Here is a 15,939-nt window from a genome sequence, read left to right as displayed (position 1 = left end):
TTTGCAAACTATTATTAATGAAGACTTGAGATTTTAGTCTGACATTAAGTGTTATGGCTCAGTGATTCACAGAGCTGACCATTTCTCTGTCTTTCTGACTTTGAAGTAATTCCAACAGTTATTACTCATGTGTCGAGTTTAAAATAGAAATTTACCTGAGGTAAACAGGCTGCCAAAAACAATGAGTGGTGTGCAATCTCTGGAAATAATGTTTTGCAGAGAAGCATTTTTCATGAGGAATAAATCGAAAAATCTAAGCTAAAAGAAGACGATGGGCAGAGTGCTGCAATATGAATGACTGTCTCTTTCATTAATATGTTCTCTTCACTGATACCAGAAACTAAGAAGAGAGAAAAAGAAATTGTATAACATGGCACCCTGCAAACGTCTTACATAATGAGCACCAAATACTTGCGCTGACATTTTATCCCAACCTTGGTTTGATGAAGCAGTTAGCCCTGAATGGGCTGGTGCCCTGACTGGGCTGGTGCCCTGACTAAAGAGCTCATTTCAAAATGAGTCGGCAGTAAAATCACTAGAGAAAAACTGCTGTCCAGAACCTTTCTTGCTTTATTGCCTGGGAATGAATGCATGCATTTAAGCCCCCCCCCCCCGTCCTAGTATGCCGAATGCAGGATTACAGGCAGTGTAAGAGCCATGTAACTTCTTTTTAGCTCAGCAAGCTACAGCTGTCTCGCCGCCAACTGCAAAGTGGTGTCAGTCTCACAAGGGAGATGGTGAGCTAGTTGCACTAATCATATCGCGCTCTGAGATCGGCTGGTGAGACTAATTGGCTGGTCAATAGTCTGAACAGCTGGAAAAGGGAGTGGCCACCGGTTGCTCAGCTGAAACAAGGGAAGCAACAATCATCACAAATCAAGCTCCTCATTAAAGACTTGAACTGTCAGTTGTAGTTCAAAGAGCCTTCCCTTACTCGCCTCGTTTATTTCAGTGGAGACAACAGTTAGAATAAGAATGAGCTTTTACTGCATTCCAGCTGGGTGTTTGTCAGCTCTGAGAAAACTGTTTATCCAGATTTAAGGTACCATGAATCCAAAAGTTGTGTTGTTCTTGCGCCAAGAAAACAAATAGGGCTAAAAGCTAATGAAAAAATAGAACAAATAAAGAGCAGGTGGTTGAAAAAAATTCTGCAAGCTGAAAATATTTACTTTTAACAATGCTATTGCACGTGTTATGTGTGTTTCATATATTAACGCGTAATGTCTCATTCGCTTCACAATTCTCCTCACACATTCGCTGCAGTGGGTAGTAATGTGATGGCATGTCGGAGGTGTTGCCTCCTAATTTGATGAGGTGCCTGAGAATAACGTTGAAGAGCTTTCAGTGAACACTGAACTGCTGACTACATCAGTGTATCAGAGTCACGGTCTGAAATAGCTGACATTCAGTCGTTTCATGGCTTAAACCTCTGGCTCTGGCTCAGTCGAAAAGAAACTCGCATGCATGTGGCTTACACATCACAAGGACATTTGGCTTCCAGTACATAAAGATCATAATTTTCGCATTTACTAATCAGGAACTGCCTGCACATGCACTGAAAACATACAAGCCTACATTAATCCATAATGGGACTCCTTGTATGCTTTGATTGCAATTTCAGGCACCAGAGTGCATCCAAGGCCTGTTCTGAGTGTTTGCCACTTCTAATGCATTGACTTTTACACACTCAGTTGAAATTTACAACTTAATCAGATGAATTCTAATATCATGATGGCCATTTCCTCCAACCACGAAAATGTTTTAGCTCTACCAGAGAAAATGATGGCATGGGTAACAACAGGGCACTGCATGTAAAGATAACAGCTGATGCAACATCTTCTGTTTTTATTACCAGGAGAAATGTGAGGAGTCATCACTACTAGTGTTTACCAAATCTAATATGGTTCCTGAATTTATTATCTCAATTAAACATAAACACAAACATTAAAGTGCAAGCATAAACAAACAGCAAACGGATCCCTTAGAGACATTGACTAACGTGTAATAAAGGGTAAATGGCAATCGAAATGCTAATGAATGTCAGCAATATGCCTTCTGTAAAAAAAAAAAAAAAAAAGTCCTGATGTCTTACTCTCCTTATTTCTCCCAATAACATCAATGGTGTAACTTTCTAAAAGACTCAAACCAAGAAAGACAACAAACAGATTGAGAAAAAGAACAGGAGTGAAAGTGAGAAATTGAGAAGGAAAGAGGAGGAGACCAGGTCTGACACTAAATGGCATTTAGCATATATCCTGACTACAGCTTTATGCTAAACTCAGTTCGCAGCATTATATTATTGACTCCCTGTGCATGTGTTTCTGTATGTGTGTGTTGTGTGTGTTTAATAACTTATTTTGGTACCATAAATAACCTGTCAGTTAGACATAATGCTTAGACAGAATTGTAATTCCTAACAGATGAGTTTCAATGCAACGAGGTGGTGAAGGCAGAGCATGTTTGTAACTTCTCTCAGGACTTTAACTTTCACATCCAGATTACAATTTTTTTTTTTTTTTACCTTAATAACCAAAGAAGCCTAGAGGTTTGAGATCCCACCCCTTTACCTCGACCCTCCCTTCCTAACACCATCTCTCCCTGGTGTGACTGTGTTTGACTAAATGAGAAGCAGGAGAAGAACTAAAAAGACCATGGTGATTACTTGACATTCTCCGGACAAATAAATACTTTCAAAAGGCTATGTTAACATAATTTAATTATTCATAACCAGGTCGACTGTTTCTAGGTACAGCTTTACCCAAGAAGAAGTCCCTCTCTTACCATAAGGGCAATGACGAGGCAGAACTTGAGAAAAACTAAATCTGCCTGTCTTCCTCCCCCTTTCCACTGTACTTGGCCTCTCATGACAAGTGTTTTCAATAAGGAAGTGTTATGACAGTCTTTTTACCATGCAGAGACATACACACAAGAGTACACACACACACACACACACACACACACACACACACACACACACACACACACACACACACACACACACACACACACACACACACACACACAGCCTTTATCACTGCATAGAGTATTAACAGGCACACTGCCAGTGAAGCAGAAAGACTAAGAATTTAATAGGAGAGAATCATCAGATATCTGTGACAGGCAACATAGTACACACACACACGAATACACACGTGCATACACACAAGAACACACAGCTGCACATTCACTGCATTATGAAAAGCTCCACTATATCAGTCAAGTAGTACAGTCAAGACTGTCTACATGTCAGTGCCTAAGTACTCATTTGTATACTCATGTGTTTGTGTGCATTTCTCTGTCTAGTTGTGTGTACATATGTGAGTGTGTATGGCCTTTGAACCTTCATGACAATACAAGTCTTTCTGTGGGGAGGGAGGATGAGAATGTGACGTCTTATCAGCCACAAGCCAGACAGATGCACAAAAACACATTCTCAGACACACACAGGCACACGAGCGCACAAAGACATGCACAGTAGGATAGCCTGCCACTTCATATCAGCTATACAGCAAGGCCCGTCACTGGTGGGTTAGGTGGGAAGGAGAACAGCAGGGGGGAAAAACTGAGTATAGGTATATGGGGACAAGTGAGAGAAGGCTGAGGGATAAAGAAAGAAGAAATGGGATGAGAGAGGGTGGGAGGCACTGTAGTGCCAACATTTCCCTAGGGAGATAAGGCGGGATGAGGACAGGCAGGGATGAATGATCAGAGAAGAGATAGTTCAGCTATTAGCAGTTAGACTGCCCTCTGCATTAACAGCCTGACACAACCTTCAGACAACACTGAGATCTTAGCGTGCTTCAGTTCAGTATTTAAACAGATGTCAATCACCACTGGCTATCTGAGAGGCTAATGCTATGTCCACGTAATATGCAGAAATGGGAAAGGTTGGAAGGCTGACATGTTTACAACTTGCAAGGTTCACATCACCAGACATACTGAGATCCTCATGGTGAGGGTCATCAGGTGGGAACACCAGGCACAGCTGATGACCATCACCAGACATACCGAGATCCTCATGGTGAGGGTCATCAGGTGGGAACACCAGGCACAGCTGATGACCATCACCAGACATACCGAGATCCTCATGGTGAGGGTCATCAGGTGGGAACACCAGGCAAACCTGATGACCATCACCAGACATACCGAGATCCTCATGGTGAGGGTCATCAGGTGGGAACACCAGGCACAGCTAGCTGTCATCAGCATTGCGAGCGGAGGAGGGGTGACAGAACAGTACTGGGATGAGTACTCCAGAGTGACATTTGCCCAGTTCACAGTGAGGTGGGATTCAAACCAAGAGAGTGCTTCACTGCATTGAAGGCTGTGGAGAGGTCCAGTAAGACAAGAACTCAGAAGGTTTAGAAATGTAAGGATGGGGGAGCGAGGAGAGGGATGAAGAGAGCAAAGAGGGGAAGGGTATGACCTGATAGAAATAAGAGTAGATAGCAGAGTCAAAGGAAAGAGATATATCATTTAATGACACTACATAATTATAGAAATGTCAGAGGTGTGCATAGAAGTCGGGTGAAGGAAAAAAATAGAGGGGATGTTACACAAACGGGGAAAGGGGCGGATAAGGGCACTGAGGGCGGTAGATAGAGATACTTTGGCCACTCGGCAAATTAGTTATAGAAATGTTGGAAAGGGGAGGAAAAAGAAGGAGGAGGGAGAGGAGGAATAACAGAAGAGGAAAATGACTTGGGAACACATGCCATCAGTCATTGGGAAAGCAGGCCTGACACTACTGCATCAATAATTCAGATGACTACAGCTAATGAGCGAGATCCAAACAAATCACCCCTGAATTCAATGGCAGAACATTGAAACATTTCACTGAGAAAAATAGCATACCATTATGGCTGCTTTTTAGTCGGGCTATATTTGCAACACATGGGGGAATGGGGTTGGATACAGTATTCAAATCTGAACCCTTCAAACAATCACATTCATTCTCATGAGGAAGAAAGGCAGGGGGGAGAATTAACCAAGACTGAGCATTGGCATGCAAGCATAAACACATCAGGAAAAGATCAATTTGTGAAAGGACAGAAATGGGAAGAAATTATCACAGCCTGTGATAAAGTAAATGGAGAATGGGAAAACAGGATTTTTCTGTCTCACACTGTCTGACCATGAAAATGGCTGGATTGAGGCAGACAAAAAGAAATGTAAAGGCAAATCCAGATAGGACTATTTGGCAGCAATCAAACCCAGTGTGGTGTCTGCTGTTGGACTGATGACTGTAACTATCTCACACACACACACACACACACACACACACACACACGCAGGTGCACAGGCAGTAAACAAATTTATTTTTCCCAAAATCCCACACCACTACTACACAGCATAGGGAAATACTGAAAACGACAATATACCGTATTTAGCAGTATGGAGAAAAAGTTTGGAGCTAACTTTACACGGAAACTATCTAAAATATCTCTGTATTCCTGAACTCCATTTGTTAATAGATTGTTTGGTGATCATGAAATTAGTAAAAGTCAGTGTAAAGTTTGAGTAATAAGACTCTCACCAATGTTAGCTAAAGGCTGAGAGCATCAAGCTAAACATAGATATTTCACAGCCCTCGAGCTCATGTGAATTATGTATGAATGTCAAAACTTAAATGTTGGAACATTTTAAAACAGACCATAGAAGGTTTGTAACAGTTCAAATGACTTTTAATCTTTGGAACTGATTCATAGTTATGCTTTATATACATATCTACTGAAAGTAAAGGCTTCCCCTTTAATGACAGGCATCTTGTGTTTTTTTTAGGGTACACATACCATGAAAGTAAAATAACTTAAATCTTGCTTGGAACCTCAGTTGTATTGTCGTCCCACTTGCTCTCTGTATACATTTCCAGACAAGGTAACTATGGATATTCAGCAAAAACTCATATATCCATGCTACGAAATACTACTAAATGGTCATATTGGATTAAAAAAACCTCAGTATATTAGCAGGTCTTCGTACTTCAAATGCAAAGAAATACATTTTCTTTGTAAGAACAAATGATACACAAGTCTAGTCTCATCAAATGGCACATAAACATCATGGCATTACCACCCTTCTTTGACTGTCTTCCTCTGTTGGGCCATTTTCATCTATCACTTTTCTGGACACTTCTTGGACTCTTGATATCTTAAGGGTGTTGTTGCGAACAGTACAACAACCTTCACTCCACTGTGTTCTAGTAACACTGCCTGTTTTCCACCTGCTTGTTTCAGTAGTTGTGTCCTGTATGTCCTCTGTTTCCCCCTAGATTAACTGTGGCATAGCACTACCCTCCCTGCTGAACAAAAGGAAATTTCACTCAGTAAAGACAGCTAACTTATTTTCCAGCGGGGCGGCTTGTGATGGTCACACACTGAAATAACACAATTTTCCACTGCAACACTAAAAGTACGTCAATCTCATAAAAAGTTGACAACCCGTGTGGTGCTAAACTGCAAGGCCAACTGTAGACAAAAATAAATAAATAAAAATAACATTGCATTTTCTTTATAGTGATTGGATTATTTAACTAAAAAATGACAATAAAAATGCTAATAAATAAAAAAATAAATCTCTGTTGTTGTAAATTCTGAATATTTTACTGCTTTATCTTTTGGTTGAACAACCCCCCCTTTTATTTTATTTATTTATTTATTTTTATCTTTGATCTATCATATCATTATGCACCTACACTGAACTTGGAGTAACTATGGCGTAACACAGCGTATAATAATAAGACAGAAAAGGCTGGGAAAGGGCTGTTTAAGGACAAGAAAAAAAAAGATATAAAGGTACTAACAAAAACTAATACTTAAATAGCCATAGTTATTTTTCTGGGGCTATTATTAAAATAGCCTTGGTTTTTTTTGCGGCTAGCCCTAGCCACATCGGATAAGCCACATTCATATCCACATTTCCCAAAACTGGGAGCATGCTGATCTGAATCAACTGTAGGTAACAGTGAGTATATAGTGCATTACTACCTTACTCACCCCCTTATCAATTGACCACAACTATAATCGGTTAGCATTTTTCCCCCCATATCACTTAGCATAAAGTGACCAAGTGATTGCTCTGTAGTCCTTCCTCGACAGACCAATTCCTAAACCTAACTACAACAGTGTTGAATGACAAGCTTAAAGCTTTAAATGCATATAAAGGCCATGTAATTTAAGCACAGTGCCATGATATCACACTGCAAATACATCTTCAGAAGATTTTTTTCAGGTTTTATTGACTGTTGAAATTAGAGGGACTCTTGATGGGCCAGATGGATGGGCTCATGGCTGGATCACTTATGGATACAGGGCACCACTCCGAGTCAGGTGGCAGCGAGGTAGAAGAGGGGTACTGGTCAGGGTAAATTTGAGATTTACAGTGAAGGAAGACAGTACACATCTTTGAGCATCGTTTGGCAGGATTTGCTTGCTGTGTCATCAAATGTCGGTCGTGAAGAGATTAAGAAGCTGACAGACTCTATGGATGTCAGGCTAATGGCCGTTATTGAAAAGAAGGGTGGCTATATTGATCATTGAAAACCTTTGAAGAGCAAAAATGCCATTATGTATCACTGTGTCCATTTTCAGAATGAGGAATTGATTTGGGAAAAACTCTGTATTGCCCAATGATCATGTACACCAATATATGCGTAATGGCAAAGACCAACCTCACTCTTTTCTTTGTTAAACATTCAGATTTGACATCAGAAACATGTTGGATTGGCCAAAAACAAATAGATTTGTTCAACTACCGACTTAATCCTGAAAAATACATTTTGCTGTAGTGTATAGTCAGAGGTTTTACACACTTTAAAGGAGCTAATTCATGAGTCAAAGCTTTGTTTTCATAGATGGTACCTCGCTGCACGAACCCAGTACTGAATGTGTAAACAGCAATATATGGTTCATTTTTCAATGAATGGATCACCTAAAAAACCAAGAGTCAATCGTGCTTACATAGTGTTTAGCTTCTTAAGTCCCAGTTTAAACAAAGAAAGTGGCTTTGGCTATACCTTGAAGGCCTAGTTTATTGCACTTCTGTGTGCGGAGGTAGCAAGCGCTTATTATTCCAATCCACTTATTAGACTGGTCCCTGGGTGTGGTAGCAAGCCCACTCCTTTGCAATCTCTATCTCTCAGTAGATATATAACTCTCTAGATATATAATTCTCCTTGCCTCAGACTCGCTGCCCTGTCCTTTTTTCACCCTCTTTAGCTCCCCTGACTCCATATGCCAAGGTATGGGAAATGCTTACATTGGTTCTTTCTTTGTGCTTTAGTCAGCCTCAAGACAGAAACACAGCACAAGCGAGATATAATATCTAGCAGGGCTGGGGTGATGAACGAGGACATATTGAAGGGATATAAATATTATTTCTCTCTCCATGACTATTTCCTTCATTCCCTGAGGGGCATATAGCAGGATTTAAAAAGGCAAGGGTCTAGCACTGCCGCCCCACTGTCTTTTTTTTTTATTCTTTCTTTTAATTTATTTCACTCTTTCTTACCATGTGTCACAATTTTGACGCTTAACTTTCTCCTTCCGCCCTCTCTGACTAATTTTTATATTGCACTCCGCCATACATCCATCCTAATTTTAAGGAAATGAAAATATGGAAATGTGAAGTTTTCTTTGCGCTCTTACACATTACCTATCTGTGGCTTAAAACAGCAGTGGTAAAAATTATCATACCTCTGAAATCTGGTTCTGATGTTTTCCATCAGAGTGATGATGCAAATTTTAATATTAACTGTTGCTCTGAATCGTGCTGATCCAAAATTCTACTGAAAATCTCATAAAGCAAGTCTACCAAAGCAACACACTCAGTCCCAATGGTGATTACCCTGAACTGAACTGCCCATCGGCTAATTTGCTGTGGATGTGATTTCATGCAGGCAACAACAGAAGGTTTTTAAAGGACTAAATGAATGCAGTAGGATGGCTACGGAAAGTTTTGTTTTTCTTTTTCGCTCTTGATTGACCAACACCAACATATTTCATCCAAAGTTATAATAAAGCCACCAATTTCTTGCACCAGTAATGCAACCTCAATACTTTCTACTGCCATTCCCTATAGGAGAGTTGTTGAGATTTATCTTTACTTTGTTATAATACATTCATTTTACAGCAGATGTCTATTTTGGAGAAGCAACATTACTGCGTAAACCTATATTAAATAACTACAAATGTTTCATTAAAAATTAACTGAGCCCCCGAATTACTGAGATACTTTTACTCTAAAGCAAATGCAGATGACAAATTAGCAGATTAGAAAAAAGTTTGTTGTCTGAAGTTGATCTTAATATCTGCTTGATTTAAGTTTGACATATGCAAGATGTTTCGAATATTTAGGCTCTGCTCATATGCCAGAATAGCAGGAAAATCATGTAAGGTCTCAACAAAAGTGAATCCAAACAACACCAGTCAATACACTGGATCAAAATGTGGATAGGGAATGAGACATTACAAACACAGTTTGTAAACAAACTAGTACTGACTTAAGATTTAAATACTGACACGACTGTTTAGGGACAATCTTTATTATAATGGTGTCACCCAGCATTACAGCTTAAAGCTAAAGCATATGTTGGCCTGGGCAAGATGAAGGGCACTGAGGGAGAGCCAAAGTTGGTGAGATGAATACAAAGTGCTGCTTCACCATTTTGCCCATTTTCAACTAAATAAGATCTTTCGCTGGCTCTTCCACCTCCTCTGCCATGGCCTGAGGCAGCCAACGGGGAAAGTACATTTCTCACATTATAACCCCTCAATATCTCTCCTGTGGCTCATTGAAAGTATGTCTGTGTGTGTGTCTGTGTGAACTTGGCTAAGTATGTGTGCCTAGTTCCTGTCTGCCACTGTCAGAGCTGCAGTGAAGCTCTGATCTTACAGAGCGAATGGACCAGAGTGAACAAAATTGTACTCAAAAGTTTTAAAGACAGACGTCTCAATGTCGAAGACTCAAACTACTAATAGCTGGATACATTTCAGCTGGGTAAGTGATTGAGAAATACTGTTTCTGTCACTCATTAGATAATGTCGAAGTGTCCTTGAGTCTGGCAGTTGCACACAGCAGACAGCAGCTATAACGGGGAGCTCCCTGGTGTACTTTTGTGAATGTGAAGCAAAGCATTGCTTGAAAATATGCAAAGTTGGCAAACTGTATCTAGGTAAAAAAGGTTAAAAATAGAAGGTATTTGTTAATGTCAATAAAACTGGACATTTAAAGTTCAGTGCATCTGTTCAAGGAAATTTGTATTTAGTTTCAGCTATACAATTGATACATATTTTCCCACAAAGCTGTTACAAACAAATAATCTTTAAGCAAGATGCCAGTCAATATATGTTAAAATATGCAAATACTTCTAACTGTGCAATCTACTTCCCGCAAGATATAACTGTTAATATAGAGAGATATGATCATTCAAATGCATTTGGTTTAGAATAATAATAATTTTTTTTTTTTTTTTTTGTCTAATAGGTTGCTGCTTGTAATATGCTTTCATTTTACTCGATAAAACTGTTAAAATTGTAAGACGTGTGACTGTGATTTATGGATTACCTATACAGCACAAAAGCCATCAAAATAGATAAAACTAAATAAATATTGAGCAGGAAACTAGACAGTTAATATGTCAGTCTCAACTGTTCATTTTGCGTTCCCTCGTTGAAATGCTTTCCATCATGATTAGTCCATTTATTCTTCCACTCAGTCAGCTCTCTCATCATTCATTTGTTGACATATTAGATTTTTTTTATTAATGAATTCAAATATTTGTTTACCTGTCATATACTTGTCTATGCTTGGCTGGTTGGCTACAAAGATTAACTTTTTTTTTAAACCTTTATTAAACCACATTGAGATGATAAATCTCTCTCACAAGAGTATCATGTTCAAAAGAGGCAGTAGCACTGACATCAAAAGTTTCAGACAGGCCATAAGCAGCCATATATGCAAACATAACATATATAAATTAATTGAAATATCAAGCAAAGCAGCTTAATTTCTCAAGAGTTAATAAAATCATAACTAGATCCCCCCAAACACCTACAGCCAGATGTGCCTTCTTTGGTGTCGATTAACATCCACTTAAAAGCGACCACTGAGAACAGCTCAGGAAGTTTGAACTCTTTACGCAGTTTGTTCCATTAAAAGAAAAGTGCAAACTTGAATCCCTTTTTCCCCCATTTCAGTTCTAACCTTTGGAATACACAACCAAAAAACATCCTGGGACTGAAGATTGCAAGATCCAGTATGGATCTGGTTGTTATAGGTCAGAAGGTGCAAAAGTAACAGGCTTAAAACAGCAGCTATGCCAGTGTTTCAGTCAACATTAAGACAGAGAAGACCACCCAATACATTCAAATGGTAAGGAATAGCAAGTGAAGGCTTTAAAATTAGAAATTAACCCCAGAACTCCATGATACACCGTGTCCAAACCATATATGCTTAACTTTCACTATGCTTAACTGGTAAAAAGATTGAGTTTTAAGGAGAGAGAGAAATTCATAAAAAAAATAAAATAAAAAATACTACAACATCTGCAAATTGAAGCCTGAAAAGTGAGGATGCAAATAGCAAATGCAGTGTTGCCTCGAAGTGATCAAATGAAACCAGAGATGTTATGCTACTGAATGCAGGCACTGGCACCGCTTCCTGTGCCATCCCCTAACTAGTTTGTAATGTTAGTGAAGTGCTGTTACACGCCATGCAAAGGACCTGTCAAAGATTTTACTGGGACTTACTTCACCAACCTGAGACACTTTGAAATGAAAATGAAAAGGGCAAAATGTAAATGTGAGCTGTTTAGTTGAGATACCTACTGTCGATTCAGGATTTTTCTCCCATCTATTATCAGAAAGTAAAAGAATATGATACGCTACGCTATAGTGTAACAAAGTAGAATACATTGGGCCGATAGAATAACACAACATAGTACATCTTAGCGTTGCACAGTTTGGTACAATATAGTTGTAAAAATTTAAGAGAAAAAGATATAAAACAAACACTAATAAAAGATGAAACAGATGCTGTTTCATATCACCATGTAAACATTCATAATAGCACAACATAAATGAAAAAGTGGCTTCAATCCAAAACCCAAAGCATATGAATTAATTAGAATAATAGTCTGGAAAACACCTTTGTTAAATCATGACAGCTTTTGGTTTGCACAGATACAAACTAGTAAGCAGTCATGTTGCTGTGTGCTGCTGTGTGCTATAAACCACCAACAACAGCCTCTTCCTGTTCCAGACCTACTTTTGATTAAAAAAAAATGTCTTTACCACAAACCTATAACACTAAACAAAGGTTTAACTAAGGCGCTTCAGGGGTTTCAGTGTAATTTCAAATAAAGGTGGCAAGTATAAAGGTGCTACAGTGGTCACTGAGGTACAGCGAGAAATGAAAAGAAAGAAAACACAGCACATCCTGGATTCACGATTTTCAAAGTAAAATCGTTGTTGGGGTCAATGCAATCATAATTTGAAACAGGGACGATAATCCAAACTTAAATTAAGAATGCACAAAGTAAACACGTCGGATTAGTGGTCGTGTTCGTGCACGCTGCGCTGTTTTGACAGCTGACAGTATCATAGTACAGCGGCTAGGCTACGTTATGTAGTTAGCTTGTTGTGCAGATTGTAGGAAAGGAAAGCTAAGTTAAACGCTACAACATGCTAAAAAAAAAAAAAAGAGGCTACATTTAAGTCAGGTGTCTTTCATTCACACCGTGCAGCATTAACTGTTGCCCAAAGACAGACTTAGCACAGGTTAGTCCCTCCACGTCCTCCTTGCTAACACTCCCCAGTTTAACGTACGTCGGCAGATTCAGCCTCTTTCATTTCACAACACAACACAATCCGTCGGAAAAATACTAATTCACACGTTTGACGCTTTACCTCCTTCTTCTTCTGTCCTCCCCCGGGCGGCAGACATAGCAGCAGCAGGACGAAAACAGCCAGCGCCGGCAGGTTAGTGAAGGTTTTTGTCCAAACAGACGCCATGACGGAAGGATGCTCTGGCCGAGAGACACGTCTCCGCCGGCGGATTGGAGTCTGACTCGACCAATCAGCGCAAAGAAACTGAAGCGCCGACGCCTCTGGGTTTTGTAGTTTTATTAGCCGGGCAGCGATTCCTGCTGGCATGGTATGCTAACACACACTGCAGCCTACACAATAACACTATAAGGCCACATAATAAGATGTTTTTTTTTTTTTGTTTTTTTTTTATGAAATACTTCACCAACTGTAGGCTAAAGGCTACATGTTATACAATATCTTAGCCCTCAACGGTGTACAGCTAAGAAAAAAAAAAACAGCAACAATGTAATAAATTATTTAATTGTATAAATAATTGAATAAATAATTACTGGATGGAATCCAAAGCAGAAACCACCACATTAGATAGACTGGATGGATCTCCCAACCAGGTTTTTCTCATTTTTTGATCCACATCACCTGACAGAAAGTTGTCATTGAATATTCATGAGTCATTATGCATGGTGAGAAATATTTTCATCAACACACTGCCATTTTGTAATTTAATTAATTTTGTTAATTTTCCATTGTGGAAGCCTATCCGTCTCAGAGCAAGGAACTAAGTGAGAGTTTCCCCTTGACTGAGTTCTTGCGCTGCAGCTGGGCTTACAGTTTGTTAAAATTGTGCATGAAGGTGGAGCCTGAACCAAGAACTGCAGTTTGTCTCCCACCCGTATGTTCTGGGAGAGGTGAGTTTGTCACAGACGCTTGATAGAGTTAATTGAGGGGGACAAATGATTTATGTGAAACCACTGAGGGTGGCTTGTCTCTCAGTCTCTCCGTGAAATTACACCTGAGCAACCTGTGACTAATATAATGCACTACATTAGCCTTGCAATAAATACTGTGTGTAAAATTGTGTAACCGGATAAAACTTTTTACACTTAGGGCATGTGTCTGAAGGGCATTTGCCATCTATTGGAAGTGTACATTTCCAGGGCTCGCTGATTTTGTCTTTCTAAGTTTATATATATATATATATATATATATATATATATATATATATATATATATATATATAGTAATGGACATATTTTCACACATTTTACACACATTTCAGTATAATGCAGTCCAATGCATAAACAACTCTACAATCCCTTTACCTTCACACACAGAAAAAAAAAGACAATTAGGTTTTTAAGTTTCACAGTGCATATTGTATTGAATAATATTGCAATGGACAAGAGTTAGGGTTAGGCTTTCCTGGTATTTTTCTCTGTATTTACAACCCAGAGACAATGGAGAGAAAGTGCCTAATTTAGTTTACTTTGTTATATTCACTCTCTGATGTGTAAAAATGTTTCCCGTCTGTCTTCTGGTTTGCTTGCCTACCGAGGTGGTACATTCAATTCAGCTCTTAGCTGCATAATATTACTCTCAGCTGGTGAAGAGTATTGAAAATATCGACCTGTTCAAAGTCTTAAATGATGAAAAAGAAAACAAATGCAACGTAAAAAAACAAAAAAACAAAAAACAAACAAAAAAACCCAAACATTTCTTTTATTCAAAATCCCTGGAACTACTTATTCAAGATGTAAAAATGCATTCTAAAATAGCGCTTGAGATTCTCATCAAGTTAGGAAATGGCACCGTAGATCTTCAGAAGCTGGTATGAAAAACACTAATTGCAAAACATATGTAACTGGACATTGAGGTGTTACGGCACATTATGCCATTTGTGTGCTACAGCGAAACAGGAGAAGGGATCCCTACAGTTAGAACATTGGAAAGGGGGGGTTGGATGGGGGGTGTTGGATGGGGGGCGTGTTAATGGTCCGGTAACAGACGTGTAAATGGCTTGTGCAAGGTCTGATGACCTGCTGCACATGCATGTATGAAAGAACACACACCCATACACACGTCTGCATACACTCACGCCAGAAATTGAGCACATGTTGGAATATTAAAGTCAATGCACTGTGAAACAATCACTTTGCGTTGCAGTCTTGTTAATCCAGTTAATTCCGTCCATAGCAGCTAAATCATAGAAACATTTCCAGACTTGCTGGACTTGGTCATAAAATTTGTCAAATGATTCCAGAGGAACTGCCTGACAGGTTCATTACATAGTATCTAAGTTCATGGACATCTTAATGTAAAGGTCACGAAAGTTAATAAGTTCTACCAAAACAGTGTATCTAAGAAAGGCTAAATGATATCCCAATCCCCCGAACTCTAACTAGCTATATTTCATGAATTAAATACAAGAGAAAATACATTCTACAGAGAAAAAACTTGAAAATCCCTTACTCTTTAGAAACAACAACAAGCAGCCTGTTTGTATGTGTAACAAACATGTGACATTACCTCACATTAGCTAGCTGATGCTAGCAAAGTTCCTGTACAACTTTTGCACTGTAAGGCAGCAAGAATACTTTAACCATCCCATGAGCTTTTTCCCTCTGGATCTAGCAAAACAAACAGCTGCACTTTGCCTTTGAGCAGAAGAATAGAGCTCCTATCTGACCACAGCCTCGAGAAGCATCGTGAGAGGGAGAGAGCAGAGGGATGGAGAGACAGAGAAGCCAGTTACTGCTACTGCACAGCTGCATCATAGTTCTTCATAGAGAGCTGTGGGGCAGGTAAAACACCACATGAGGATGGAGGCATCAGTATACCATTGTAAAGGAGAAATGCAAATTGTAAATTGTGAAGCACATGTTCTTCCATGAAAGCCACATGCTTGGTAAATATCCCATCGGTAATAACAGGATAAATTCATGTGCCTTTTTGTACAGCAAATTACATTTAGTATACTGCTCAGCTGTCGTAGCTTTAAGTTTGTGATGAAGTCACTGAAATAAAAGGGGACGGGGATTCTAGATATCCACATTCCTGGGCAGGCAGCAGAGATATAAAAACTAGTGAGGGACAGTATGGAAGGAGAGAAAACTCT

General features: G+C 39.2%; 1 protein-coding gene across 1 annotated transcript in view; it reads right to left on the bottom strand.

The window, feature by feature from the left end:
* The window catches only part of tusc3 (tumor suppressor candidate 3), a 60,930-nt gene extending 47,898 nt beyond the window's left edge, over positions 1-13,032 (bottom strand). The window contains exon 1 of the mRNA XM_029502901.1: positions 12,906-13,032. Coding sequence (XP_029358761.1) covers positions 12,906-13,010 — 105 coding nt within the window. The 5' untranslated portion in view covers positions 13,011-13,032. The remainder of the gene's footprint in view (positions 1-12,905) is intronic.
* Between the last annotated feature and the right edge of the window lie 2,907 nt (positions 13,033-15,939).

This window comes from Echeneis naucrates, chromosome 1 (assembly GCF_900963305.1).
Source record: "Echeneis naucrates chromosome 1, fEcheNa1.1, whole genome shotgun sequence".
Lineage (NCBI taxonomy): Eukaryota > Metazoa > Chordata > Actinopteri > Carangiformes > Echeneidae > Echeneis > Echeneis naucrates.
The sequence above is the reverse complement of the archived record's forward strand: the minus strand, read 5'-3'. Positions and strand labels throughout refer to the sequence as shown.